This window comes from Bos mutus, chromosome 11 (assembly GCF_027580195.1).
Source record: "Bos mutus isolate GX-2022 chromosome 11, NWIPB_WYAK_1.1, whole genome shotgun sequence".
Taxonomy (NCBI): domain Eukaryota; kingdom Metazoa; phylum Chordata; class Mammalia; order Artiodactyla; family Bovidae; genus Bos; species Bos mutus.
Window position 1 is genome coordinate 95,911,301 of NC_091627.1, and position 26,178 is coordinate 95,937,478.

The following is a 26,178-nucleotide window of genomic DNA, read 5'->3' on the forward strand; positions in this document are numbered from 1 at the left end:
GGCAACAAAGCTGAGGTGCATCATGGATGCCCAGAAAATGTGGGTTCAGAGAATGATCTGAGAAAGTGGGGCCCCCAGAGAGCCTGCTGGTAATGTCAGATTTTAAGGTGGCCTGTACAAAGTGTGGAAGTCAGCAAGTGTGGAGATGACGGAGCAACGCAGGTAGGACTCCAAAGGCTCAGAATATATGAAGGCACACCAGACGCAAACGCTGCAGACACGATAAATGGGCTTTTGGTAGAAGAGCCATGGAGATGCTGCTCAGGCCAGCCTGTAATGGGAACAAGTCAGAAGGCAGATATTTGAAGGCACCGGCGGCATGGTGGAGCAGACTTAACTGGGGAAGCCCAGTGCTGGAGCTAGGACCGAGGATGAGTCACGGGGGAACAGACTGGGGTTTCTGCCCAGTGCTCTTTAGGCTCAGCGCTCAGGGAACCCCTGGCCCAAGTCCAGGTGATTTCTTTACGATCCTGTGATGGCGCGTGAGCCGTCTGTGTTGCTGTGCTCTGAGTGCTGGTAGGTTCACACCTTACATTGGCCTTTGACTTCTGCACTCTGTATTCCGTCCTGCTGGGTTCCTCCATAGAGTATGGGAGCTCCACTTGTTGCAGCTTTTTTGAGTGTATCCAAAGGCCTGTGAGGGTGTGGCCACAGGGCTGTCTGCTCGTGCCTCAGTACACTTATGTGGGGGTCGCACAGAGTCGGGCATGACTGAAGCGACTTAGCAGCAGCAGCAGCAGCAGGAACATTTAGGGCTTCCCAGGTGGCTCAGAGGTAAAGAATCTAGTGCAGTACAGGAGATGCAGGAGACCCAGGCTTGATCCCTGGGTTGGGAAGGTCCCCTGGAGGAGAAAACGGCACCCCAGTCTAGTATTCTTACCTGGAAAATCCCATGGACAGAGGAGCCTGGCGAGCCACGGTCCCTGGGGTCGCACAGAGTCAGACAGGACTGAGTACGCGTGCACAGGCAAGCGCAGACTGGAAACCCGAAGGGCACGGCCTCAGTCCAGCCGTGGCGGTGCAGGTGACTCTGTGAGCTCTAAGTGTGTGTCACACATGAGTGTAATTAGCCAGTGCTCTTCTGGGGCAAACCCTAGTACCTGCTGCATGTGCAGATGCCCATGGAGTGCCCGGCTCAGTCTGCAGAAAGCCAGCCATACAGGGATATGATGATTGGCATTTCATATATTTACTGATCCACAAAAACAATTTTATAAATAATGTTGCAGTCAGTGCTTCCACAAAGGGTGGAGGTGGTGGGCACCATTACTGCTATGGCTCAAAGCAGGAACTCTTGGCCCAGATACATTTTGTTTAGTATACAAGATGTCCTTTAAATTTTGAAGGAAATTCTGGTACATGCTGCCTTATGGATGAAACTTGAGGATGTCATACTAAGTGAAATTAAGCTGGTCACTGAAGTTCAAATGTTGTACAATTCCACTTACGTGAGGTACCTGGCATAGTCAAATTAATAGAGTCAGAAAGCAAAATGGTTGTGACCACGGGCTGGGCTCAGGGAGAATGGAGGGTTAGTGTTAATGGGTAGAGAATTTCTGTTTAGGAAAATTAAAAGTTCTGGAGATGAAAGAAATTCTGGTGATAGTTTATATAACAATGTCAGTGTGCTTAATGCTAATGAATTGTACACTTAAAATGCTAAATTTTATGTATATATTATATATATTTTTTCCCACCATTTAAAAAATGAATTTGGTGTTCATATCTTTAAAAGGAGAGATTTCATGTGAAAATCTGGATTTCTGTTTTCTTCTTCCCAAACTGGAAGGGGTAGGTACACTTGGCCGGAATTCTCACCAGGCAGTGACCCAGGGAGAGGGGTCTGGCTTCCCAGCTACCCTCAACTCCTTAGTTGCACCTCTGGCCTGCTCTCCTTACTGATATTGCCTGCCTGGTGGCTCCCTCAGCATCAGCCTACACTGATGTACTCATGACCAAGCCTGTCTCCAGCCCAGACACCTCCTGACCTCCAGACCCGTTCTGTTGGTTCTGCTCGGAATAGCCACTCCAGTGTTCCAAAGTGCCTCCACCTCGGGGTGCTCCCTGCTACCTAGCAGGAAACACTGCCCACACTCACCCACTTTTCTGCACCACAGAATGTCATTTAAGACTTGTGCCTGGCCCTCAGCTCCTATAGTGAGGTGGTCCCAAAGTCACCTTTCTCCTGAAGGTCTCTAGAGTCCGTGTCTTTCCTGTTCATTCCCCATTGTTCTAGCTCAGACTTTATCCGTTTTGCTCGTCTTATGTCAGTGGTCTCCCCATTTCACCCCTCTCCCAAACATCTGCTCCCCCTTCTAAAGCATGTAGCTATGAACGTAAGGGAGCCCCCTGCTTACTTTGTAGAGCCGTGTCTCAAGTCCTTGTCCCTCCACTCGCCACTCAGAGCCCTTCCCAGTCTTCCCCCTTCACAGGCCCCCACATCTTCTCTAGTCACAGAATTCCTTGGGATTTTTGGAGGGGAGATTCAGCCACCTCACCCCCCACTCCTGGACCCTTTGTGCTATGTGTGAGCCAGGACAGTGTTTAGGGCGAGGGTGAAGAGTGAGGTGAAAGCCTGGGTGACTGGACAGCTGGACCCTGAGGAGCAGAGCAGTACCCCATGGCCTATGCTTTTTTTTTGTTAGCAGTCTTTTTGAGATGTAATTCACATACCATAAAATTCACTCATTTAAAGTATACAATTCAGTGGTATTGCAAATTGTTAAAACATAGATAACATAAAATTTTCATTTTAATCATTTTAAATGTGCAATCCAGAGGCATCAGTTACATTCTCATTGTTATGCAACCCATCACCACTGTTTATTTCCAAAATTTTCTCATCATCCCATCCTGAAACTCTGGTTGTATTCTTAGGTATGCCTGGTCATATATGTTTAACTTTCCAAGGAACTACCAAAAACTGTTTTCCATAGCATCCAGGCCCTTGCTTTTTAACAAAAACCATGTAGATATGCACCATTTTCTCTGCAGATGTTTTAGGACAATGTAAAAATTTCTGAAATTATGGCTTATAATTTTATCTATAGATTTTATTCCTTTTGTTCAGTAGTTCAATTGTGTTTGACTCTTTGTGACCCCATGGACTGCAGCACACCAGGCTTCCCTGTCCTTCACTATCTCCCAGAATTTGCTCAAACTGATGTTCATTGAGTTGGTGATGCCATCCAACCGTCTCATCCTCTGTCGCCCTCTTCTCCTCCTGCCCTCAATCTTCCCCAGCATCAGGGTCTTTTCCAGTGAGTCAGCTCTTCACATCAGGTGATCAGAATATTGAAGTTTCAGCTTCAGCATCAGTCCTTCTGATGAATACTCAAGGTTGATTTTCTTTTAAAGTAGACTGGTTTAATCTCTTTGCTGTCCAAGGGACTCTCAAGAGTGGAACTTTCAAGCACCCCAGTTTGAAAGCATCATTTCTTTGGTGCTCAGCCTTCTTTATGATCCAACTCTCACATCCATACATGACTACTGGACAAACCCTAGCTTTGACTATACAGACCTTTGTTGGCAAAGTGATGTCTCTGCTTTTTAATAGGCTATCTGGGCTTGTCATAGCTTTTCTTCCAAGGAGCAAGCATCTTTTAATTTCATGGCTACAGTCACTGTCTGCAGTGCATTTGGAGCCCAAGAAAATAAAGTCTATCACTGTTTCCATTGTTTCCCCATCTATTTGCCATGAAGTGTTGGGACCAATGCCATGATCTTTGTTTTTTGAATGTTGAGTTTTAAGCCAGCTCTTTCACTCTCCTTTTTCACCTTCATCAAGAAGCTCTTTAGTTCCTCTTTGCTTTCTGCCATTAGGGTGGTATCATTTGCATATCTGAGGTTGTTGATATTTCTCCTGGCAATCTTGAATCCACCTTGTCATTCATCCAGCCTGGCATTTCACATGATGTATTCTGCATGTAAGTTAAATAAGCAGGGTGACAATACAGCCTTGATGTACTCTTTTCCCAGTTTTGAACCAGTCCATTGTCCCATGTCTGGTTCTAACTGATGCTTTTTAATCTGCATACAGATTTCTCAGAAGGCAGGTATTCCCATCTCTTTTAAGAATTTTCCACAGTTTGTTGTGATCCACACAGTCAAGGGCTTTAGTGTAGTCAATGAAGCAGAAGTAGATGTTTTTCTGGAATTGCCTTGCTTAATCCATTATCCAGTGGATGTTGGCAGTTTGATCTCTGGTTCCTCTGCCTTTTCTAAATCCAGCTTGTACATTTGGAAGGTCTTGGTTCACACACTGTTGAAGCCTATCTTGAAGGATTTTGAGCATTACCTTGCTAGCATGTGAAATGACCGCAGTTGTGCAGTAGTTTGAACATTCTTTGGCATTGCGCTTTTTTGAGGTTGGAATGAAAACTGACCTTTTCCAGTCCTGTGGTTACTGCTGAGTTTTATTTTTATTCCTAAGTCTATGTAAATCACCAATTACTTAGGTTTTATAGTAGTTATTTTTCATTTTGCAGTTTAATGTTTTTCTTTTCCGAATCACAATGATCCTTTAGCCTGTGTGGTTGCTGCCGCCAGGGTGTGACACCCCTGGGACCGTGCCCAGAAGAGCTGCAGCCTGGGTCTGTTGGGCAGAGGGGAGGGGGGCGTGGCATCCGCCGTGGCCGCGCCCAGCGCCGGAGCCTGTGGTTCCCAGCGCCCCGCCCCGCCTCCCCACAGGTGATCCGCAGGCACACGCTAGAAGAGAAGCTGCTCTGCCTGGTGCGGCACCGGCGGGCCACCACTGCCAGAATGCCGTGATCGTCATCCTCATCCTGGCCTGGGAGGGCATCCCCCGCAGCCTCGGAGACACCCTCTACCAGGAGCTCACCGACACCCTCCGGAAGTACGGGAACCCCACCAGCCGGAGATGCGGCCTCAACGATGAGTATGTGGATGGTCCCGGTGGCGGGGTGGGGCACGGGGTCAGGGCCCTGTGTTCCGCAGAGTTAGGACTGGGGTAGAAAAGTGCTCACCCACAGAGCTGGCCTGAGGTCTGACCCTGGCTGGGGAGGGTCTCCTGACTCAGCTTAGCTCTGCTTTCTGCCCGGAATTGACTCTGAGGCTCTAATAATGGTGACAAGCGTGGAAACGTGTGTGATGCCCGACTAATACAAGGCATCAGTGATAGTCATAAGACCTGTCTTTACAGGATCCTCCCCCCATTTTTTAAATTAAGGTATTTTTACTTAGAGTAAAATTCATCCTTTGAGGTATACAGTTTGAGGAATTTGACAGATGTTTATAGCCATGTATCCACCACAGTCAAGACATAGAAGAGCTCCTTCAGCCCCAGACTCCACCATGGGCCTCTATAGCCTGGGGCTCCCCAACATCCCTGGCAACCACATGCCTTGTTTCCTGTCTACGTAGGGTTGCCTTTATAAGAGTGGCACATGAAGGGAGCCCTGCAGCAGGTAGCCTCCCGAGTCTGGCTTCTTTTCCTGAGCAGTGTTTCTCAGTTTCGTCTATGGATCAGGAGCTCACTCCTTTTCACCACTGAGTAGTATTCCACCACGTGGATGCATCACAGTTTGTTTATTCATTCCCCAATTGAGGGGTATTAGGATTATTTCTGGATTTTATTAAGTGTTGAATGGTAATGTCAGTGTTAATTTCTTTAAAGGCCTGTCAGCACCTGGGCCTGCAGGAAGCAGGCATGTTCAAACTCTGTGGTTCACATTATTCCCCTCCTTGAGTGGTCTGTGTTGAAGCTGATCAAGATATTAAAGTCGTGGCAAAGTGTAAACCTGAGTGGGTTTTTGATTAGGTCCTTTCAGCCATCTCACACAACCCAGGTGCTTCTCCCAGCAGCAGGCTCTCAGACCTTCAGGCTCAGGGGTGGGAGCCCAACAGGCTACTCAGAACCGCTCCTCTACCCACAAGGGTAGAGACTTGGGAAAGGAGTTGAGGGCAGGGAATGATGTCATCCCAGTAGTGGGAGGCCAGCGGATGCCAGGCAACAGCCAGGCCGCCCCCTCAGGGAGGGGAAAATTCCAGAACAAAAAATGTGCTTACGATGCCTAATGTGTGATATGTTGCAGCCGGACCTGTGCTTGCCAAGGCAAAGACCCAAACACCTGTGGTGCCTCCTTCTCCTTCGGTTGTTCCTGGAGCATGTACTTCAATGGCTGCAAATATGCTCGGAGCAAGACTCCTCGCAAGTTCCGCCTCGCAGGGGACAACCCCAAAGAGGTGAGCAGAGCCCCATAGGGAGCCCAGGACCTTCCCACTCACCCTGTTCCACCTGCTGCCCTAACAGTCCAGATAGCACACAGGATTAGTCCACTGAGACTCAGATGTGCAGAAAATGGAACTTCCTTTTTTTGTTTTTCAAACTGACCTTATCTTGCAGTGAAATAAGTTATGTGATGTGATGTGGAAGGATATGACAAGTGAAAAATTAGACTTACCAGTTAACAGGTACCTCAGGCTCTTGCAGTTTAGAAAAGTCTCCTTAAGGTAAATGTTCAGATTACTCATTAGACTGTGGCCCTCTTAAGGGTTATCGCTTCCCTCCATTCTTTGCAAGATATCTTCCTGGGTGTGAAGTGTGGCAGGAAGAGGGGCCTCAGGCCACCTTTTGGCTGATGCTAGACTTCCCTCATCCTGCCTGGCTGCTGGGGACGCGTCTCTGTGCGGTTGTCCAGTTGTCCAGGTCTTTGCTCTCCCCTGCTGGGGGCCTGGTGTGGTCCTCGGGCACTGGACTGGCATCCACATGATGTTGCCTCTAGGCCTGAGGCCTCCTCCTGCCCTCCGGGGCTTTTCCTCAACCCAGTAACAACAGGATAAGGGTCTCAGGGTCTCCTCTGCAGGCTGAGCGTAGGCTGGGAGCCAGGAATGTCCAGCCAGGCTGCCTCCCCCTCTGCCACTTCCCCTCTGTTGCCTTGGTTGGGCAGGCCATCCCGAGGGGCTCTGCCCTTGAAGCCCAGAGGCAAAGACAGGCACAGGCTGCAGTGGGCTCCCCCCAGCCTCCCTCCCTCCTGCCTCTGCTACTGCAAGGAGGAGGGTACTGGATCTGGGCAGTACCTTGATCCCATTCTCTACCTTCCAACTCTCTCCAAGCTCCTTGTACCAGAAGGGCTTCCCCCTTTTCAGGGGGCAAGGACTCCTGGGGTACATTTTTTTTTCCTAAACCACATATAAATTTCTATGCTCAGACTTCCAAGCTTTGCTTTTCAGAAATAAAAGGAAGCGGCACATCCAAATTTAGAAGCTCTTTTTTCTTCTCTCAAAGCCAGCTTTTTTGACTGTTACATAACCTAGTCTGAGTCTAATCTGACGCTAGACTTTTATTTATGGCAGCACCCTGCCTCCCTCAGAAGCAGCAAATGCAGTTGCTTCAATGAATGAAGGAGTCTCAGTGCCGCCAGGAACTAGGAATTATCATGAATGAAAGCGATACATGGAAAACAAATGTTTTCTCTGTTCCATCAGCTACCATTTCCTGTGCACCTACTAAGTGCTGGGTACTCTGCCCAGAACCTCCCAAGTATCTCAGTTAATCTTATGACACCTGAGGCTCTAGGCACTATTACTGCTCCCTTTACGGTGAGGCAGATGGCTTGCCCGAGGCTGTGTGGCAGTGATGGTGAAGTCAGCATTTAACCCTGGCCTGTGTTTCCCCAGAGCTCACAGTCCTCACCCCCGTGCTGTGCTGGCTTCAGGCCCCCTGAGCTTGTGGAAGCATCTGGAAGGTAGCCAGGGAGGTGCAGTGAGGCTGGCTGGTAGCTCTGCCGCCCCACTGGACAGACAGCTGAGCCATTGGTCTCACCCTTCTATTTCTAATTCTGTGAGTTTGGTACTTTTTTCCTTCCCTCTTCCTCCTCGTTCTTCTCTGTAAACTCTTCATCCCGTGCTCAAGGCTGGCTCAGAGCCCCTGTAGCCCTACTTGGTACCCTCAGAGGGCTAGAGAAAGGCTGTGAATACCTTAAGCTCTCTGCTTGGGGGCTGCTTCATTGCGGTCAGCACTGTCTGGTGGAACTTTCTGTGATAATGGAAATGTTCTCTGTAGAGAACAGCCAGCCACAGGAACCACTTGTAGTCACTGAGCATTTGAAATGTGGCTAGTACAGTGGAGGGGCTGAATTTTTTATTTTGTTTAATTTTAATTATTGCGAACTAAACACCTGACATGAGGTGAGTCTTAAAGGATAGAACGTCGAGGCTGTCTGTGTACTTGGCTCATGACGGGCGCTGGGCCTGGCTGGCTGTGGGATTCCTAGCGCAGGCCTCAGCTGCCCCTCCCTGCCTCTGTTTGCCTGTCTGGACCACTGCAGGAAGGATCCACACTTGCTGCTCATGCTCGTACACGCCTGCCATCCCCCACCTCTGACTGAGGGTGTTGAGCGAGTGCTCAGTAAGAGCAGGAACCCATTCTAGGTGTTCTGAGCGGCACTGGGCTGGAGCCTGGCAGAGCAGGTGCTTGTAGCCAAGGTGACCAGACTCTCAGGAGTGTGCTCTGGCAGGCTTCAGCATCTCCAGCTTTAAATCAGACCTGGCCCCATACTCTTCCCGGAGGAAACACTGTTAAGATACCTGATGGCCCCTTACTTCTTACCTTGCCACCGGGAGCCCAGCAGAGGTTCTAGAATGGAGGTGGATTTCCAGGGTGCAGAGAGTTTACCAGGCGGAGCTGCTCTGGGGGTGTGTGACTATTCTTGTCTCCACAGGAAGAAGTGCTCCGGAAGAGTTTCCAGGACCTGGCCACCGAAGTTGCTCCCCTGTATAAGCGGCTGGCGCCCCAGGCCTATCAGAACCAGGTACTGGGTCTTGGGCTGTTCTCTGCCCACGTGGCACCCCCATCTCTGCCCAGCTCTCTGCTGTGTGGCAGTGGCAGAATGGGCTCCTGATGGGAAAAGCCCAGCCAGTGCTACAGCAGCGATGTAGGTCTTTGTTAAGACCTCTTGCTTATACCAGGCTCACCACACCCCCGGACTGTCTTTCCTCTATCCTTAGTCTTTATCTCTCTCCCCTTCATAATCCGCTACGTCCTCTGCTCTGGTTTCTACTGAGGAGGCTTGAGTTTCTCTCACCAGTCACCTCTGCACTCTGTAGGTGAGGCAAGGGGGACTTGAGATAACCCAGAAGGGAGTAACCCCTACAGGGGCTTCAGCCATAAAACCTCCCTCCTGCAGCCCATGTACAAGACAGTTTTGTTCCTTAACCTTTTCCCTCCTTCCTTCCCTCTGTGCCCCTGGCCTCCCCCATGCCAAGTCAGGGCCATTCATCTCAGGTCACTTGAGCAGCTCTCCTTGGCAATCTACACAGGTGACCAATGAGGAAATAGCGATTGATTGCCGTCTGGGGCTGAAGGAAGGGCGGCCCTTCTCAGGGGTCACAGCCTGCATGGACTTCTGTGCCCACGCCCACAAGGACCAGCATAACCTCTACAACGGGTGCACAGTGGTAAGAAAGCTTGTGAGCTGTCACAGCCCCACCTATGAGATGATCCTGGGAGGGGGCACACACCTGCTCTGTGCGGATAGGTGGGCTCAAGGCTGGGAGAGACCTGGCAGACTGCCTGCTTCTGCCAACTTCTTTGGGAAATGCAGGGACAGGGCTGGTTTGGGTGGAGGCTGCAGAATGCAGCCTCCTGGGTGCCCAGTGTGCCCCAGTTATCTAAAGTGTGGTTCCAGGTCTCGCTGAACACTTGGATTGAAGTCCAAACAGTCTCTTGATTCATTCACTGGGCAAATGTTTATTGTGCCCCAGGTACTGCTCTAGATGCTGGGCAATAAAATGGACAGTGTGCTGCCGGAGTATGTGATATAATGTGCAGGAGCAGTGAAGGCTGTGAGGAGAAGATACAGTAGGGTAAGGGATGAGATGACCACAGACGCTATTGTAGATGAAGTGGAGGGAGCCTTGTCTGGGAAGGGGCACCTGAGCAGAGACCTGGAGGTAAGGGACCGAATGCGTGGGGGTAGGGGTGGGGAGCTCCAGGAGCAGCACAGGCGAAGGCTCAGAGGAGTGAGATCAGAGGGGCAGGCAGGGCTGGGGTCGCAGGGGGAATGGGGGGCTGGGAGGGCTCTGGAGGGCTTTTCAGCTGGGAATGCTAAGATCTCACTTATAAAGTCAGAAGCAGTCTCTTGCTCCTGCAGATGGAGAATAAAGTATGTTGCAGTAGGGGTGGGTGGGGAGAACCAGAGCAAGCAGGCCAGGTAGAGGCCAGGACAGGTGTCCAGAGGTGACAGAGCTTGGGCAGGAGTGAGGGTGGGGTGGGGAGTAATTGGACAGGTTTGGGATGATTTTGAAGGCATAGCTGAGGGTGTTTGCTCATGGCCTGGACATGGGATGTGTGCATTGCTTGAGCAACTAGGCAAGTGTTAGTGATATTTACTGAGATGTAGAATATCAGGAGAAGACCAGTTTGGGGTGAAAATCAAAAATTCTGTTTTGACAGACACAGACTCACAGACTTAGAAAACAAACTTGTGGTTGCTGGGGAGTAAGGATGGGAGAAAGGAGTAGTCAGGGAGTTTGAGGTGGACAGGTACACACTGCTGTATTTAAAATGGGTAACCAACAAGGACCTACCATATAGGAGAGGAAACTTCACTCAACGTTACGGCAGCCAGGACGGGAAGGGAGCTTGGGGGAGAATGGGTACGTGTGTATGTATGGCTGAGTCCCTTTGCTGTCCACCTGAAACTATCACAGCATAGTTAATTGGCTGTACTCCAATATAAAACTAAAAAGTTTTTTTTTTAATTAAGAAAATTCTGTTTTGAGATGCCTGCTAGATGTCCAGGCGGAGATGTAGAGTAGGCTGGGGAAAAGAAGGGTCTAGAGAAATGAAGTTGAGACTGGAGAGCACTTAGTTCATAATTAGGGCCATGAGCCTGGATGCAGGTCCCAGAAGAGTGAGTGCAAGATGGAGAAGGGAGGAGGTTTGGGCTTGGGTGGGGGCACCCTGGAAGGAGTGATGTGGCTCTCTTCTCTGCTTTTTACCTAGGTCCTAGGAGACAGGGCCCCCAGGGGGCTGTGGAAGAGACATGGGCACTGGCATGTTCAACTAAAAAGGAACCCCTAGAATCAGTGTAGCTTCTCCCCACAGGATGAATGGCCCAGCCCTAGGATTTTACTTCCCTATCTTGTCCCCCTTTCCCATGCTCAAGGCCAAAAATCAAGATGAGGCAGGCTTGTCTACACTGCACCGTGAGGATTTTGTAGCTGAAATATAGAGAAGGAGTGAGCCCTTCAGGGTTAGGAAAGGAGCAGGGAAGGAGGACAGACCACTGGGAGATAGGAGCATAGTCAGGTTATCTGGATCCCAGAGCTTCGAGAATGAAGTGAAAAATAAGTTTTTTTCCAAAGTGAATAATGGGTTTTTTCCTACCTGAACAATTATTTATTATAAAAAAAATTTCATAATATGAGAAAGTATGAAGTAAACATTGCCTGGCGTCTCAGAGATAACTTGTGTTAGCATTGTGATGGCCGTCCATTCAGATACCTGAATGTGTGTGTGTGTGTGTGTGTGCTGTTCCATGACCTTGCTTCTCTGAACTCAGGAGCATGTGGTGGATAGCTTTCTGGGTCGGTGGATATCAGTTTACTTCAGCACGTTCTAAGGCTGTGTGTGTGGCTCTGTCACCGTTTACTAACCAGTCCCCTGCGGATGGACAGTACTTTCAGACTCCTTTCCATAAACCACAGGGAGGATGTCCTCAGTACAGTTTTGTGCAGTGGCCCCAGGATAAGGACACTTACAACTTACAGCCTTGGAGTGCTAATTTGCCAGCTTATTGGGCAGCAGTAGGGTTGGTCAGGAGGCAGAGAGGGGAGAGAATGGCTGACAGCTTTACTGGGGATTTCATAAAACGGAATGGGCAAGGCAAGATAAATAAGCTGAGTAAGTTTAGGGTGGATAGTTTGAATAATTCTTTAGGCTCTGGGCTTTAGAGGTGGTCTCTATGGGGCGATTTAAGACAGGGAGAGTATTTGGTGTGTGAGAGTTTGATAGAGGAGATGGTTGGGGTGCGATAGGTTGGTTTATGTATCAGAGTTGCATTGGCAGGGGTTTGATAAAGGAGATGGTTGGGGTGCGATAGGTTGGTTTATGTATCAGAGTTGCATTGGCGGGGCTTTGATAAAGGAGATGGTTGGGGTGGCATAGGTTGGTTTACGTACCAGAGTTGCATTGGCGGGAGTCATTTGCTGCTATAGGGATTAGCTGGGCTTCCCAGGTGGCACTAGTGGTAAAGAACCCACCTGCCGATGCAGGAGGCGTAAGAGATGCAGGTCAGTCCCTGGGTTGGGAAGACCCCTGGATGAGGGCATGGCAATCCACGCCAGGATTTTTGCCTGGAGAATCCAGCGGACAGAGGAGCCTGGCTACGTCCATAGGGTCGCAGAGAGTCGGACACAACTAAAGCAACTGAGCATGCAGTCTTAGGGAGGGTCAGTCCCTTCGAGATGAAGTCCCCAAATGTTAGAACATCAAGAATTCAGAAAATAAAATATAGTCAATACAAGAGTAAAAAGAGTAAACAAACAAACAAAATCAGACCTCCTCAGTAATCAGAGAAGCATATTCCAATGGCAAGATACATTTTGATACCAAGTGAAAAGTTTTAAATGGCAAAAATGTCAACAAAGTATAGGAAAATTGAAAGTTCTGCCGGTGTGAGTGAAGCACTGATGCTAAATCGTTTTGGAGCACAGTTTGGCAGTATGTGGCAGTTCTCCATAGTGTTTATCCCAGGGAACTAAGTATCTTAGAAAATTCAGTGAAAGAATAAAAGTATTACTTAGGAAAAAATGAGAAACAGGTTTAAATAGTCATGAGGGATTAGTTAAATAGGTTAACACATTGATATAGTGGAATAATATAGTGTGGCTCTTAAATCGTATTGGGGAAGAATATCTAACATGTAAGAAAATATACTGCGTAAGAAAAGGTTATTCTAAAACTGTATGCATAATATGGGCTTCTCTGGTGGCTCAGTCAGTCAAGAATCTGCCTGCAATGCAGGAGACTTGGGTTCGATCCCTGGGTTGGGAAGATCCCTGGAGGAGGGCATGGTAACCCATTCCAGTATTCTTGCCTGGAGAATCCCATGGACAGAGGAGCCTTGTGGGCTATAGTCCATGGCGTCACAAAAAGTCGGACACAACTGAGCGACTAAGCACACAGCACGTACATAGTATAAATGATCCTATTTAATTATTAAAAAGTGAGCATGTCTATGACCAAGTATATGTATGGGTTATTTCTAGTTGGTGGGATTATGGAGCTAATTTTCATGTCCTTTGTATTGCTGTAAATTTTCTACCACCGGCACGTACAATTTTCAGTTTTAAGAACAAAAGGAGATGAGTGTTGAGGGCAAGAAGGATGATGGTGGAAGGTCCGAGGTCTGGGTAATGACATGTCCTGGCAATGATGACATGGATGGCAGAGCACATCTCCCTGTCCTGACCTGGCCCCTTTCTGGCTGTTTGACCCAGAGCCAGTCATCTCATCCCCTCTCAGCCTTGTTAGGCAAAGTGAATGGATGTGCATTGAAAACTGTCAAGCAAACTCTAAATGTTGGTGATACTGTTACTGATACTGTTACTGTATAAACCAAGACAAGTGTGCTTTTTAGATAGTCTGAAAAGTGGTAACGGATAGCTGGGGTTGGGACTGTCTGGGGAAGGGGGCAGCCTTGTACGTGGGATGCTCAGCCCCTCCCTCTCAGTGTCGGGCTCCCCCAACCTGTCTCTTTGCTTGAGGCAGGTCTGCACCCTGACCAAGGAAGACAATCGCTGCGTGGGCAAGATCCCCGAGGACGAGCAGCTGCACGTGCTCCCCTTGTACAAGATGGCCAGCACAGACGAGTTCGGCAGTGAGGAGAACCAGAACGCCAAGGTGGGCAGCGGGGCCATCCAGGTGCTCACCGCCTTCCCCCGGGAGGTCCGGCGCCTGCCCGAGCCTGCCAAGTCCTGCCGCCAGCGGCAGCTTGAAGCCAGGAAGGCGGCAGCTGAGAAGAAGAAGGTTCAGAAGGAGAAGCTGAGCACTCCTGAGAAGATCAAGCAGGAGGCCCTGGAGCTGGCTGGCATCACCACTGACCCAGGTGTGTGGGGAGAGGGTGCCCAGCAGGGGTGGCATGGAGCCATCGGGTCGGGGGGCCCTTACCACCCCTCTTCCTGACTTGAGATAGAATTCCAGACAGAAAAGTACTGGAATCTCTCAGCCATCTGAACCGTCAGTTTTGTCAGTCAGCGACAGAGGACCCCAGACCCTATGGGAGGCACCTGGAAGCCAAGTACACGGAGGTCCCCCATCTTCCCAGAGCTGGGAAGTCCCCCAGCTCACCCGCTCCCCTCGCAGCGGGGCAGCAGGGTCTTCGGTGTGGGGCAGCCCTGATCTCTGCAGCAGCTGGCACAGGGGCGCTTCAGTGAGGACAGGTGGGGGTCTGCTTGGGTTGGGGGACCGAGAGCTCTGCCGGCCGCTCTCCCAGGGCTTCCTCGGGGCCAGGCCAAGCTGAGCTACGCCAGGAGCAAGCCCAGCCTCACGCATCTTGCCTGCCTGGCTGAGGAAACCTCTCAGGAGAAGAGGAAGCTTCTGTGGCGGTGGTTCTCTGTGCTCCTTCTCTGTCTCACCTCCTGTCTTCCTCAGGCCTTTCTCTGAAGGGTGGATTGTCCCAGCAAAGCCTGAAACCCTCCCTCAAGGTGGAGCCGCAGAGCCCCTTCAGCTCCTTCAAGTACAGCGGCAACACAGTGGTGGAGAGCTACTCGGTGCTGGGCAGCTGCCGGCCCTCCGACCCGTACAGCGTGAACAGCGTGTACTCCTACCACTCGCACTATGCACAGCCTGGCCTGGCCGCCGTCAACGGCTTCCACTCCAAGTACGCGCTTCCGGCGTTCAGCTACTATGGCTTTCCATCCAGTAACCCGGTCTTCCCCTCTCAATTCCTGGGTGCTGGTGCCTGGGGGCACGGTGGCGGCAGCAGCAGTTTTGAGAAGAAGCCAGACCTCCATGCTCTGCACAACAGCCTGAGCCCGGCCTACGGTGGTGCTGAGTTTGCCGAGCTGCCCGGTCAGGCTGTTCCCACAGACACCCACCACCCCGCTTCTCACCACCAGCAGCCTGCTTATCCAGGCCCCAAGGAGTATCTGCTTCCGAAGGCCCCCCAGATCCACCCAGTGTCCAGGGACCCCTCTCCCTTTGCACAGAGCTCCAACTGCTACAACAGATCCATCAAGCAAGAGCCAGTAGATCCACTGGTCCACACTGAATCTGTAACCAGAGAGCCTGGCAAGATGGGCAAAACACCTTTGCCTGAGGCATCTCAGAACGGGGGTCCCAGTCATCTATGGGGACAGTACTCAGGAGGCCCAAGCATGTCCCCCAAGAGGACTAACGGCGTGGGTGGCAGCTGGGGTGTGTTCCCTCCTGTGGAGAGCCCTGCCGTTATCCCTGATAAGCTCGGTTCTTTTGGGGGTTCCTGCCTGACCCCTTCCCACTTCCCCGATGGCCAGCATCAGTGGGGGTTGTTTCCTGGCGAGGGACAGCAGCCAGCCCCCCAGCCTGGAGGACGGCTGCGAGGCAAGCCGTGGAGCCCCTGCAAGTTTGGAAGCAACGCCTCGGCCTTGGCTGGGCCCGGCCTGACTGAGAAGCCGTGGGGGGTAGGGGCAGGGGATTTCAGCTCCGCCCTGAAAGGTGGTCCTGGATTCCAAGACAAGCTGTGGAGCCCCTTGAAAGGGGAGGAGGGGAGGATTCCAACCCCAGGGGCAAGCCAGCTGGACAAAGCCTGGCAGTCCTTCAGCATGCCCCTGGGCCCCAGTGAGAAGCTGTTTGGGGCCCTGAAGTCCGAGGAGAAGCTGTGGGATCCCTTCAGCCTGGAGGAGGGGACAGCAGAGGGGCCCCCGAACAAGGGGACAGTGAAGGAGGAGAAGGGCGCCGGTGGGGCGGAGGAGGAAGAGGAGCTGTGGTCGGACAGCGAACACAACTTCCTGGACGAGAACATCGGCGGCGTGGCCGTGGCCCCTGCCCACGGTTCCATCCTCATCGAGTGTGCCCGGCGGGAGCTGCACGCCACCACGCCCCTCAAGAAGCCCAACCGCTGCCATCCCACCCGCATCTCGCTGGTCTTCTACCAGCACAAGAACCTCAACCAGCCCAACCACGGGCTGGCGCTCTGGGAGGCCAAGATGAAGCAGCTGGCGGAGAGGGCGCGGGCACGACAGGAGGAGGCCGCTCGGCTGGGCCTGGGCCATCAGGAGGCCAAGCTCTATGGGAAGAAGCGCAAGTGGGGAGGCGCCGTGGTCCCTGAGTCCCAGCATAAGGAGAAGAAGGGGATGGTCCCCACCCGGCAGGCGCTGGCCATGCCCACGGACTCAGCGGTCACCGTGTCCTCCTATGCCTACACGAAGGTCACCGGCCCCTACAGCCGCTGGATCTAGGCGCCAGGGTGCCAGGGAGCCAGCGTACCTCAGCGTCGGGCCCGGCCCGAGCTGCCTCTGTGGTGCTTTCGCCCTCACACCTGGGGGCGGGTTGGGGGTGCAGAAGTCTTTTTATCTATATATACATATATAGATACGCATATATATGTATTTATGGTCCAAACCTCAGAACTGACCCGCCCCTCCTTTCCCCCCACCCCACTTCCCCAGCACTTTGAAGAAGAAACTACGGCTGTCGGGTGATTTTTTTCGTGATCTTAAATATTTATATCTCCACATTGGTTTTTTTTTTCTTCCCTTGTTTGGGGGGCTTTTATTTTCTCTTGTTTTTAAAACTCTATCCTTGTATATCACAATAATGGAAAGAAAGTTTATAGTGTCCTTTCACAAAGGAGTAGTTTTAAATTCCATTTAAAATGTGTATTTATTGGATTTTTTTTTAAGTGACAATTGTAATGGTAAAGGATCGGCAGGAAAGGCCAGAAGCACTCATTCCTGCCCAGTTGTGCTGGGCCCGGTGAGCCTGGCCCTCTTGGGAGATGACGAGGTTCTCTCAGCCGTCGGCCCCTCATGAGCCAAGTGCAGGCTGTAGCCACCCACTGTCCCCCTGACAGACACCCTTCCCTTCAGGGGAGGTAGCCCTCAGGACAGCCTCTGTCCTCTGCAGTAGGATGGGAGAATCTGTAGAGGAACACCTGGGGTCCCTTTTCCAGTCACCGGCTTGGAGTCGGGTATGGGGGGCAGGCGCACCCCAGGCCAGGCACCTGAGATGCTGGCATAGATTTCCCCCGAAACCAGGTTGGAAGTAGATAGCTTCAAGCTTGCTAGTCTCCACACTGAATCCTCTCTGTCCGTTAGCTATCAAGTCACGTGGTACCGTGGTCCCCTCGGCAGCACCTCTGGACGGAGCTGGAATCGAGAGGTTCTCAGGAGCCTTTTTCCACCAAGCTGACTAGCCAATGAATACTGGCTGAAGGAATTTGTCTTAGTGGCAGGTTTAAAAAAAAAAAAGCCTCCAAAGTCGATGCTGATACCGAAAAGGGCTACTGTATCTTTAAGAACAAGAAGTCGAACCCAAGCTGTGAAAAGCTGGCGCAGAGCCTGGTGCTGTAGTGCTGTGCTGGGACTTCTTGATCGGGCAGGCCGCACCCGCGGGAACTCCGCACAGCAGTGTGACAGCAGGAACGCATCTCCTTATCCCTGGATTTCACATTGGACAATGGTGCATGCCTCACACCTGAGCCCACCCCCTCCACGCTATCATTTGAGGAGTGGGCCTACACTTAACAATTTTTAAATGCAAGAGTCAAACATTTTCAGCAGGTAGCTATGATTTTCCTCCCTATTTGGTGCCATTTCTCTATTTGGTCATTTTCTCCTTTCCTTCTTCCCCTCTCCACCCACTTGAACATGCCCATTCTAAAATTCTGGTGCATTCGTTCAGTTCTTTGAAATGAGAATGTGGTGCTTAATTTTTTTGACATTTGTTAAGAGAGGTTGGGCCTGACAGGTAGGAAGCAACGTCCGTCAACAGCAAGTCAGACTTCTTGGAGTGTTTGTTCTTCCTGTGGTATTAGCAAAAACGATGTCCAGCTACCCATGTGGATGTATGTGGTGCGTGAGAGGCTTCATAAGGACACAGAGGGGAATATGGCCACACAGTGATTGACAGCCAAACCCTGAGCTAAACATCAGATATTTATTGAGCAGTTTTATTCATATGTGGGTCTTCATGAAATGAGTTTAACAATCAGATGACGATGCTGAAGGCAAGTTCCTGAGCTTCCAGGTGCCTTGTGAAAGAGCTGAGAATCGCCCCGCTGGCTGTGTACTGTAACTGTTCCAGAAGCACTGGCGGAGAGTCGCTGTGAGATATCCTAAGCATTTATGTGGTCTGGTTTTAATTGTAAATAGTGAAAAAAAATTTTTAAGCACTTTTGCCTAGATTTAAACAGCAACTTGAAAAAAGTATGTTTTAACATGTAATTGTGGGAGAAATTGTAAATAGTAGCTGAATATTTAACGTGCTTTGTCTAGCCTTCACTTTTACCATATTCTGTAAAGTTGCATTTATTTTACAGGACAAAAATGAAATATTATTGCTTTTGAAATAAATACCCAAGAGCTTATCAGGATTTCGAATTATTCAGAACTCAGATTTATAGGAAAACCTCTGACCTTCAGTTTGACAAGCTAAAGGAAGCAGAGTCTTTAATGAGCATGCTGATTTTCTAGTTTTGAGGAAAAGTTGGGTCCTTTAAATGCTATTTTGCTTAACGCATCAGTACTTTTATGCAGGTCTCATTTGACTCCGTGCTTAGGTAGATGCGGGGGTGCCTTGAAAACTTCGTTTTAAATTATCTTAAACAAGAAATACAATATTTTACAAAACATTTGGAGAATGTGACTGTCTGTATGACCCGGGGAAGCCCCAGGTTGGCTGTTGGTTTGGAAGGTCCTGAGTGTAACCCAGGTGATTCTGATACTCGGCATGTATGAATCTCCTTGATGTGTGTTCAATAGACTCTTCCCCTCATCACCCTTTGGTAGCAAAGCCATTAGATGAAAGGAGAAACCAATACAATCTAAAAGCATGTGATGTCTGTTCCCCCCAGCCCAAACAGCCTTTGGTTCATAATTTCTAGATTAGCAGATAGGCTGCTGAGAAGTGAGTCAAGAGGCAGTCTCCATTGGACGTCCCCATGCCCTCCAGAACGGTGTTTCAGAGATTAGGTGGTGCTGTTGCCATGCTCAAGCCCATGCTGATTTTTACACACTACATGTATAACCTACCTCAAATCTCAGTCATTAAATTAGCATGCTTTAGACGTATGTTTAAAAAGTAACTATGCACAGCTCTTTATCCCCTCCCCCTTGCTGCTGAAGGTTTCTTAAAAGAGAAAAATCGAATTTTTATTTTTTACTGGCACTATCATTTTTTAAGTCTGAAAGATGATTAACAGACATTTTTATCATGAGAAGAAAAATAAAGCCATTGCAACTAAAGAACCTAACAGCATGACCAAGTTTTAGGAATAATAGTATAGCAACAGAAATGATGGAGTCCTAGAGTCATCTCCCCCAGTGTGCCCTGTCCACAGATGCCATCCACATGCAGTGCAGACAGTTGGTTCTTCTTTTGTTTTCCCTGCCTTTTTTGCATGCAAGGAAAGTACTTGCAAAGTTTTGTGCTAAGAAGTTTTTAAAATTAAAAAAATCGCTTTGCGGCAGGTTCTCGCAAAATAACTGGTGCTAGCTCAAGAAACCGTTATCCAACCATCAGAAATCTTGACTGACGTGTCTCATGGCTTTTGAGGTTTCTTGTTGTTGTTTGGTGTGTGTTCTGGCAGGGCCTAGGTTTCCCACACTCTGGCTTCATGGGTACTGCTTTGCCGGCCCACTGAGATGACAGGTGCGCATGGAAAGAGGTCATACCCGCCCCTCTTGGCCCTTTCACCAGCCTCTTTTGGAAACAGTAGTTTGCAGAGCGAGGGACTTTAAAAGTGCTGAAGCAAGGAAAGAAGGAGCAGATCTTAATTGCTTTGTACCCGGCAGCAGTGGGTATGCGAGGATGGGTGACAGTGAGTAGATGGTAACCTGATTCCATTAAGAGAACCCAGCCAGGCTTCATGAAGTTGACCACCGCCAGATCCCACACCAGGGCAGTGCTGCGGAAAATTAAAATGATAGCCCCGACGTGCCTCAACCAATCTCTTTCCTTTTGTTACTGAAGTGTGTTTTATGGACTAGGAAGCATTTTTATGAATTGAAATAGTCTAAATAAAATGGTGCTATGGTGTTTTAATGTGACTGTCCCTGATCCTGTCCTGCTGAGGTGCTATCAAGGTTCTGAAACCACAACCAACCAAAAACAAGGTGGGCTCCAGTCTCTCTCGGCTTCTTCCCCTGCCCCCATTTTGGTGCTGTCTCCTTAGACTTCTGTTTACGTGCTAGAACCTGCTCTGAGCAGTTTTTCTGTTTTGTTTTATTCTCCCCTTGTTGGCCACACAGGAAGGCGAGTCTCGAAGGCAGCCAGCCCTCTTACTGGGGCGGGGAGTGGGCCTGCCTGGCTTGGAGGTGGCGGGCATGCTGGTTTCACATGTGTCCTCTTGGGTCTATCAAGAAAGGAAGCGTGAAGGGGTTTTGGGGGGTTCTTTGGAGGAAGGGGAGTCGGGTGCTTCTGCGTCTTCTATTGTGGCAGGCATTCTTGCTGTCCAGGGTGCTGACTAGATGTCTCTGAGAGTTCCAAAGGTGCTCTGCAGGCCAGGGTGGGCCGGATGGGCCTCCTTCCTCCCCAGCACTGGCCAGGACTGTGGCGGGCAGGGGGCTCATTCCTTTGCTCCTCACAGCCTTTGCCCCAGCATTGCTTCTGCCTCTCGCTGGTATCCCCTCGTGTTCAAACTAAAGGAAGGAGCTTTGCTCACTTGGTGCCACTGAGGCTGTTTTTAGTTGGTGCTATTCCAAATTTCTTCTTGGGTCCACAAAAGTTGATATTTTAAAAATTCAACAGGAAGCTCTGTTTTGTGTCATCCACTGTCACAATAATTTTTTTTTTTAAATACCTCAAAAACAGGACATCATGACAACTTTGGTAAAGTAGATTCCAGGAGGGTCTGATACATACAGGTTGTCCATTTGATGACCTACTTGACCTTGAAGAATCTGGGGTCGTTTTAGTTTTCATTCTTCAGTTAAAATGGCAGAATGCTTAAAGGAAGGACTGTGGTTGACTTTTATTTTGTTTCAAGTTTTGCTTTTGAATAAAATGTGAATTTCCTATGCCCATCTCATCGAGCTTTTTCAGTCATTGTTGCTGTCATTTGAAATGACTCCCTCACAACCTATCTTTATTGACCAGCTGCATCTGCTGTAGCCAACTTCAACATACCCTGGACCAACCTGAGTGTTTTTTGAGGTGCATACCCCCAGCATAGGTTATACAGTCCCGCACGCACTCACACGCACAGGGAGAGTTTTTCCATGTGCGAGGCCCCGTCCTGGCACTCCCAGCCCTTCCTTCCGCAGAGCTGCCAACAAGAGAAAAGCAATAGGCTTCTTCCCTGAGCAGAGATTGCAGCACAGAAATGCAAGGTCTACCGTCGCTTTTTGCCTAAGAATCAGTGAGAATTGGCCTACTTCCTCGTTTGCTCCTCTTCTGATATCAGGGATGATTTTTGTAGTGGTGTTGTTCGCTCTCTTTTCTCATTTTGACTACCTGTCATTCAGGGATAACTCATCATTGTCACATGAGGATTTTAAAAATTCTATTTGGCTCATTGAATATCCAAATTTTCTTGGTTCCAATAGTTTTTTTTTTTTTTTTTTGAGGGGAAAAAAGGAGGAGAAAAACAGGAGTGACGTAATTTCTTTTTCATCTATTCTAATTAAAGAAACAAGGGCAGGTCATATTGTGGCATATTAATGCATTGGACTTAATCTAGAACCCCTGTAGCTTTTTGATGTGTTTTATTTCTTCTCTCTTTGAATTCCTGTTTGGTTACTTGGCTTCCAATGGAGGTGAACTTAACAACCATACTTGAATATTCCGTCTTGACTTTGTAACTGTGGCTACTTGAAATGAAGTTTATCTGGGGTTGATGGATGAATGGTAGATTTTTGCAATGTCTCAAGGCAATAGGATGTGTATTATTAAACTGTAGATATTCTTAGTACAGTAAATTTATGCTGATAATTTTATTTTGTATAATTTTTACTTTTTTGTTAATATTTTTTCCTCCCACTTTATTGGTTTGCCTCCTGAGCTACCCTCCTTGCCCTCCCTTCTCCCCCAGTGTTTCAGCAGATTTAATTTAGGGTGCCTAGAAATTGCAAGTATGTATCCTTTTTTGATTTGTATTTTATTATAATTTACACAAACAACTGGGTTTGTGAACTGTATTACTCCTGGTATCTTTAAAATATTGTGGGTGTTTTAATAAATTTTATATTTATTTTTTGCACTCAAATTCTGTGTGGCTTCTTTTTCCCCACCTTGAATTGGGCCCAGATTGTGGTATTTAAGGTTCCCTATAATCCCACTGTGGTCCAACTCTCAGATCCATACATAACTACTGGAAAAACCACAGCTTGAAATCCCACTACAAGAGAATCACATATCACAAACATTTTCAGAGTACTTAAATATAACCATGTGCATGTATAACTTTTAAAATGGAGTAAAACAATAAGACTGTCCTCTTCATGGATCATAGCCTTATAGTAAAGAGACTTGTGTAACTCAGTGAAGCTGTGAACCATGACATGCAGGGCCACCCAAGACAGGTCACAGTGAAGAGTTCTGACAAACGTCGAGAAGGAAACGGCAACCCATTCCAGTATTCTTGCCTGGAGAACCCCATGTACAGTATGAAAAGGCAAAAAGATATGACACCAGAAAATGAGCTCCCCAGGTCTGGAGGTGTCCAGTATGCTACTGGGGAAGAGCAGAGGGCAGTTGGTAATAGCTCCAGAAAGAATGATGTGGCTGGGCCAAAGCAGGAACGGCACTCAGTGGTGAAAGTACAGTCCAGTGTCGTAAAGAACAATAAAGAACAATACTGCAAAACCTGGGATGTTAGGCCCATGAATCAAGGTAAATTGGCTGTGGTCAAGCAGGAGATGGCAAAAGTGAACATCGACATCTTAGGAATCAGTGAACTAAAATGGATGAGAATGGGAGAATTTAATTCATATGACCACTATACCTACTACTGTGGGAAAATCCCTTAGAAGAAATGGAATAGCCCTCGCAGTCAACAAGAGACTCCAAAATGTAATACTTGGGTGCAGTCTCAAAAACAGCAGAATGATCTTGGTTTGTTTGCAAGGCAAATCATTCAACATCACAGTAATCCAAGTCTATGCCACAATCACTGATGCTTAAGAAGCTGAGGTTGACTGCTTCTATGAAAACCTACAAGACCTTCTAGAATTAACACCAAAAAAATATGTCCTTTTCATTATAGGGGATAGGAATGCAAAAGTAAGAAGAGATACCTGAAATAACAGGTAAGTTTGGTCTTGGAGTACAAAATGAAGAAGGGCAAAGGCTAAGAGAGTTCTGTCAAGAAAATGTGCTGGTCACAGCAAACACCCTTTTCCAACAACCCAAGAGAAAGCTCCACACATGGACATCACCAGATGGTCAATACCAAAATTGGATTATGTTCTTTGCAGCCAAAGATGGAGAAGCTCTATATAGTCAGTAAAAACGAGGCTTGGAGCTAAGTGTGGCTCAGATCATGAGCTCCTTGTTGGAAAATTTAGGCTTAAAGTGAACAAAGTAAGCAAAATCACTAGGCCATTCAGGTATGACCTAAATCAAACCCCTTATGATTATATGGTGAAAGTGACAGATAGATTCAAGGGATTAGATCTGACAGAGTGCCTGAAGAACTGTGGATGGAGTTCATAGTTCTTGTACAGGAGACGGTGACCAGAACCATCTCCAAGAAAAAGAAATGTAAAAAGACTAAGTGGTTGTCTCAGGAGGCTTTATGAACAGCTGAGGAAAGAAGAGAAGTGAAAAGCCAGGGAGAAAGGAAAAGAAATAGCCAAGAGAACGCAAAGTTCCAGAGGATAACAAGGAGAGGTGCAAAGAAGTAGAGGAAAGCAATAGAATAGGAAAAACTAGAGATCTCTTCAAAAAATTGGAGGTATTAAGGAAACATTTCATGTGAGGATGGGTATTATAAAGGACAGAAATGGTAGGACCTAACAAACAGAAAAGATTAAGAATAGATGGCAAGAATACACAGAACTATACAGGAAAGGGCTTAATGACTCGGATATCCACCATGGTGTGGTGACTTACCTACAGCCAGACATCCTGGAATGTGAAATCAAGTGGGCCTGAGGAAGCATTACTACGAACAAAGCTAGTGGAGGTGATGGAATTCCAGCTGAGCTATTTAAAATCCTAAAAGATGATGCTGTTAAAGTGCTGCACTCAATATGTCAGCAAATTTGGAAAACTCAGCAGTGGCCACAGGACTAGAAAAGGTTAGTTTTCATTCCAATCCCAAGGAAGAGTAATGTCAAAGAATGTTCAAACTACCATAAAATTTATTTCATTTCACATGCTAGCAAGGTTATGCTCAAAATCCTTCAAGCTAGGCTTCAGCAGTAGTTGATTGACTAAGCTAAAGACTTTGACTGTGTGGATCACAACAAACTGTGGAAAATTCTTAGAAGGGAAATACCAGACCATCTTACTTGTTTCCTGAGAAATCTGTATGCAGGTAAGAAGCAACAGTTAGAACTGGACATGGAACAATGGACTGGTTCCAAACTGGGAAAGGAGTACCTCAAGGCTGTATATTGTCACCCTGCTTATTTAACTTACAGGCAGAGTACATCATGTGAAATGCTGGGTTGGATGAATCACGAGTTCGAATCAATATTGCTGGGAGAAATATAAATAGCCTCAGATGTGCAGATAATACCACTACAATGGCAGATGGTGAGAAGCAAATAAATAGCCTCTTGATGAGGGTGAAAGAGAATGAAAAAACCGGCTTTAAACTCAACATTCAAAAAACCAAGATCTTAGCATCTGGTCCTATCACTTCATGGCAAATAGATGGGAAAACAATGGAAACAGTGATAGACTTTATTTTCTTGGACTCCAGAATCACTGCAGACAGTGATTGCAATGGAACTTAAGATGCTTGCTCCTTGGAAGAAAAGCTATGATGAACCTAGACAGCATGTTAAAAAGCAGAGACATCATTTTGCTGACAAAGGTCTGTATAGTCAAAGCTATGGAATTTCCAGTAATCATGTACAAATGTGAGAGTTGGACCATAAAGAAGGTTGAGTACTGAAGAATTGATGCTTTGGAATTGTGGTTCTGGAGAAGACTCTTGAGAGCCTGTTAGACAGCAAGGAGACCAAACCAGTCAATCCTAAAGGAAATCAACCCTGAAGTTTCATTGGAAGGACTGTTGCTGAAGCTAAAACTCCAATACTTAGGCCACCTGATGGGAAGAGCCGACTCATTGGAAATGACCCTCATGCTGGGAAAGATTGAAGGCTAAAGGAGAAAGCGGTGACAGAGAATGAGATGGTTAGATAGCGTCACTGACTCAATGGACATGAATTTGAGCAAACTCCGGGAGATAGTGGAGAGCAGAGGAGCCTGGCATGCTGCAGTCCATGGGGCTGCAAAGAGTTGGACTAGACTTGGCAACTGAACTAAAACAATCGTAATCTTTTTCCACAACCTTATCACAAGTTCTGCTGATGCCCTTGTAGACTTCTTAACCTAAAAGAGCTGTTAGTCATTTTGTGTCTCCCAGTGTACTCTGAAAACAATAGGCACTCATTGTCCTGTAAGAAGAAATGAATGAATGCCCTTAGTGAGCGGGGGGATCAGCTAAAATACATTCAACACGTGGAACTCAGCCACATTCTCGCCAGAGACACAGGACACCACAGAAGACACAAGAGGACCACACGTGGGAGACACTATAGCACGCGTAATCAAAGCTCCATCAAAATCTAGATCCCTCCAATGCTATTCTGACTCCCACCTGCAGAAGCCTTGGCAGATACTAGCTCCTCCTCTTCCAAGAAGCCCAAACCCAGGCCCAGTTCCCCTTCCCTCCCCTTGAAACGTCATCCTCTATTTTGACTTTTTTCCTCACACGCACTGATTCCTACTCCTTGGGGCTGCTCCCCTCCCCTTGCCCTGACATTTTCTCTGGAATTGCATCCTTTGCTCTGCCTCTGGGACCTGCCTCTTCAACTATGCTCTTTCTGCAGCTCCTCCCT

The 26,178-nt window shown here is 48.2% G+C and overlaps 1 protein-coding gene across 1 annotated transcript in view; it reads left to right on the forward strand.

The window, feature by feature from the left end:
- The window catches only part of TET3 (tet methylcytosine dioxygenase 3), a 110,603-nt gene extending 88,233 nt beyond the window's left edge, over positions 1 to 22,370 (forward strand). The window contains 7 exon segments of the mRNA XM_070379817.1: positions 4,690 to 4,741; positions 4,744 to 4,897; positions 6,054 to 6,204; positions 8,682 to 8,771; positions 9,280 to 9,417; positions 13,736 to 14,072; positions 14,618 to 22,370. Of these exon segments, the coding sequence (XP_070235918.1) occupies positions 4,690 to 4,741; positions 4,744 to 4,897; positions 6,054 to 6,204; positions 8,682 to 8,771; positions 9,280 to 9,417; positions 13,736 to 14,072; positions 14,618 to 16,404 (2,709 nt within the window). The 3' untranslated portion in view covers positions 16,405 to 22,370.
- The last annotated feature ends 3,808 nt before the right edge of the window (positions 22,371 to 26,178 follow it).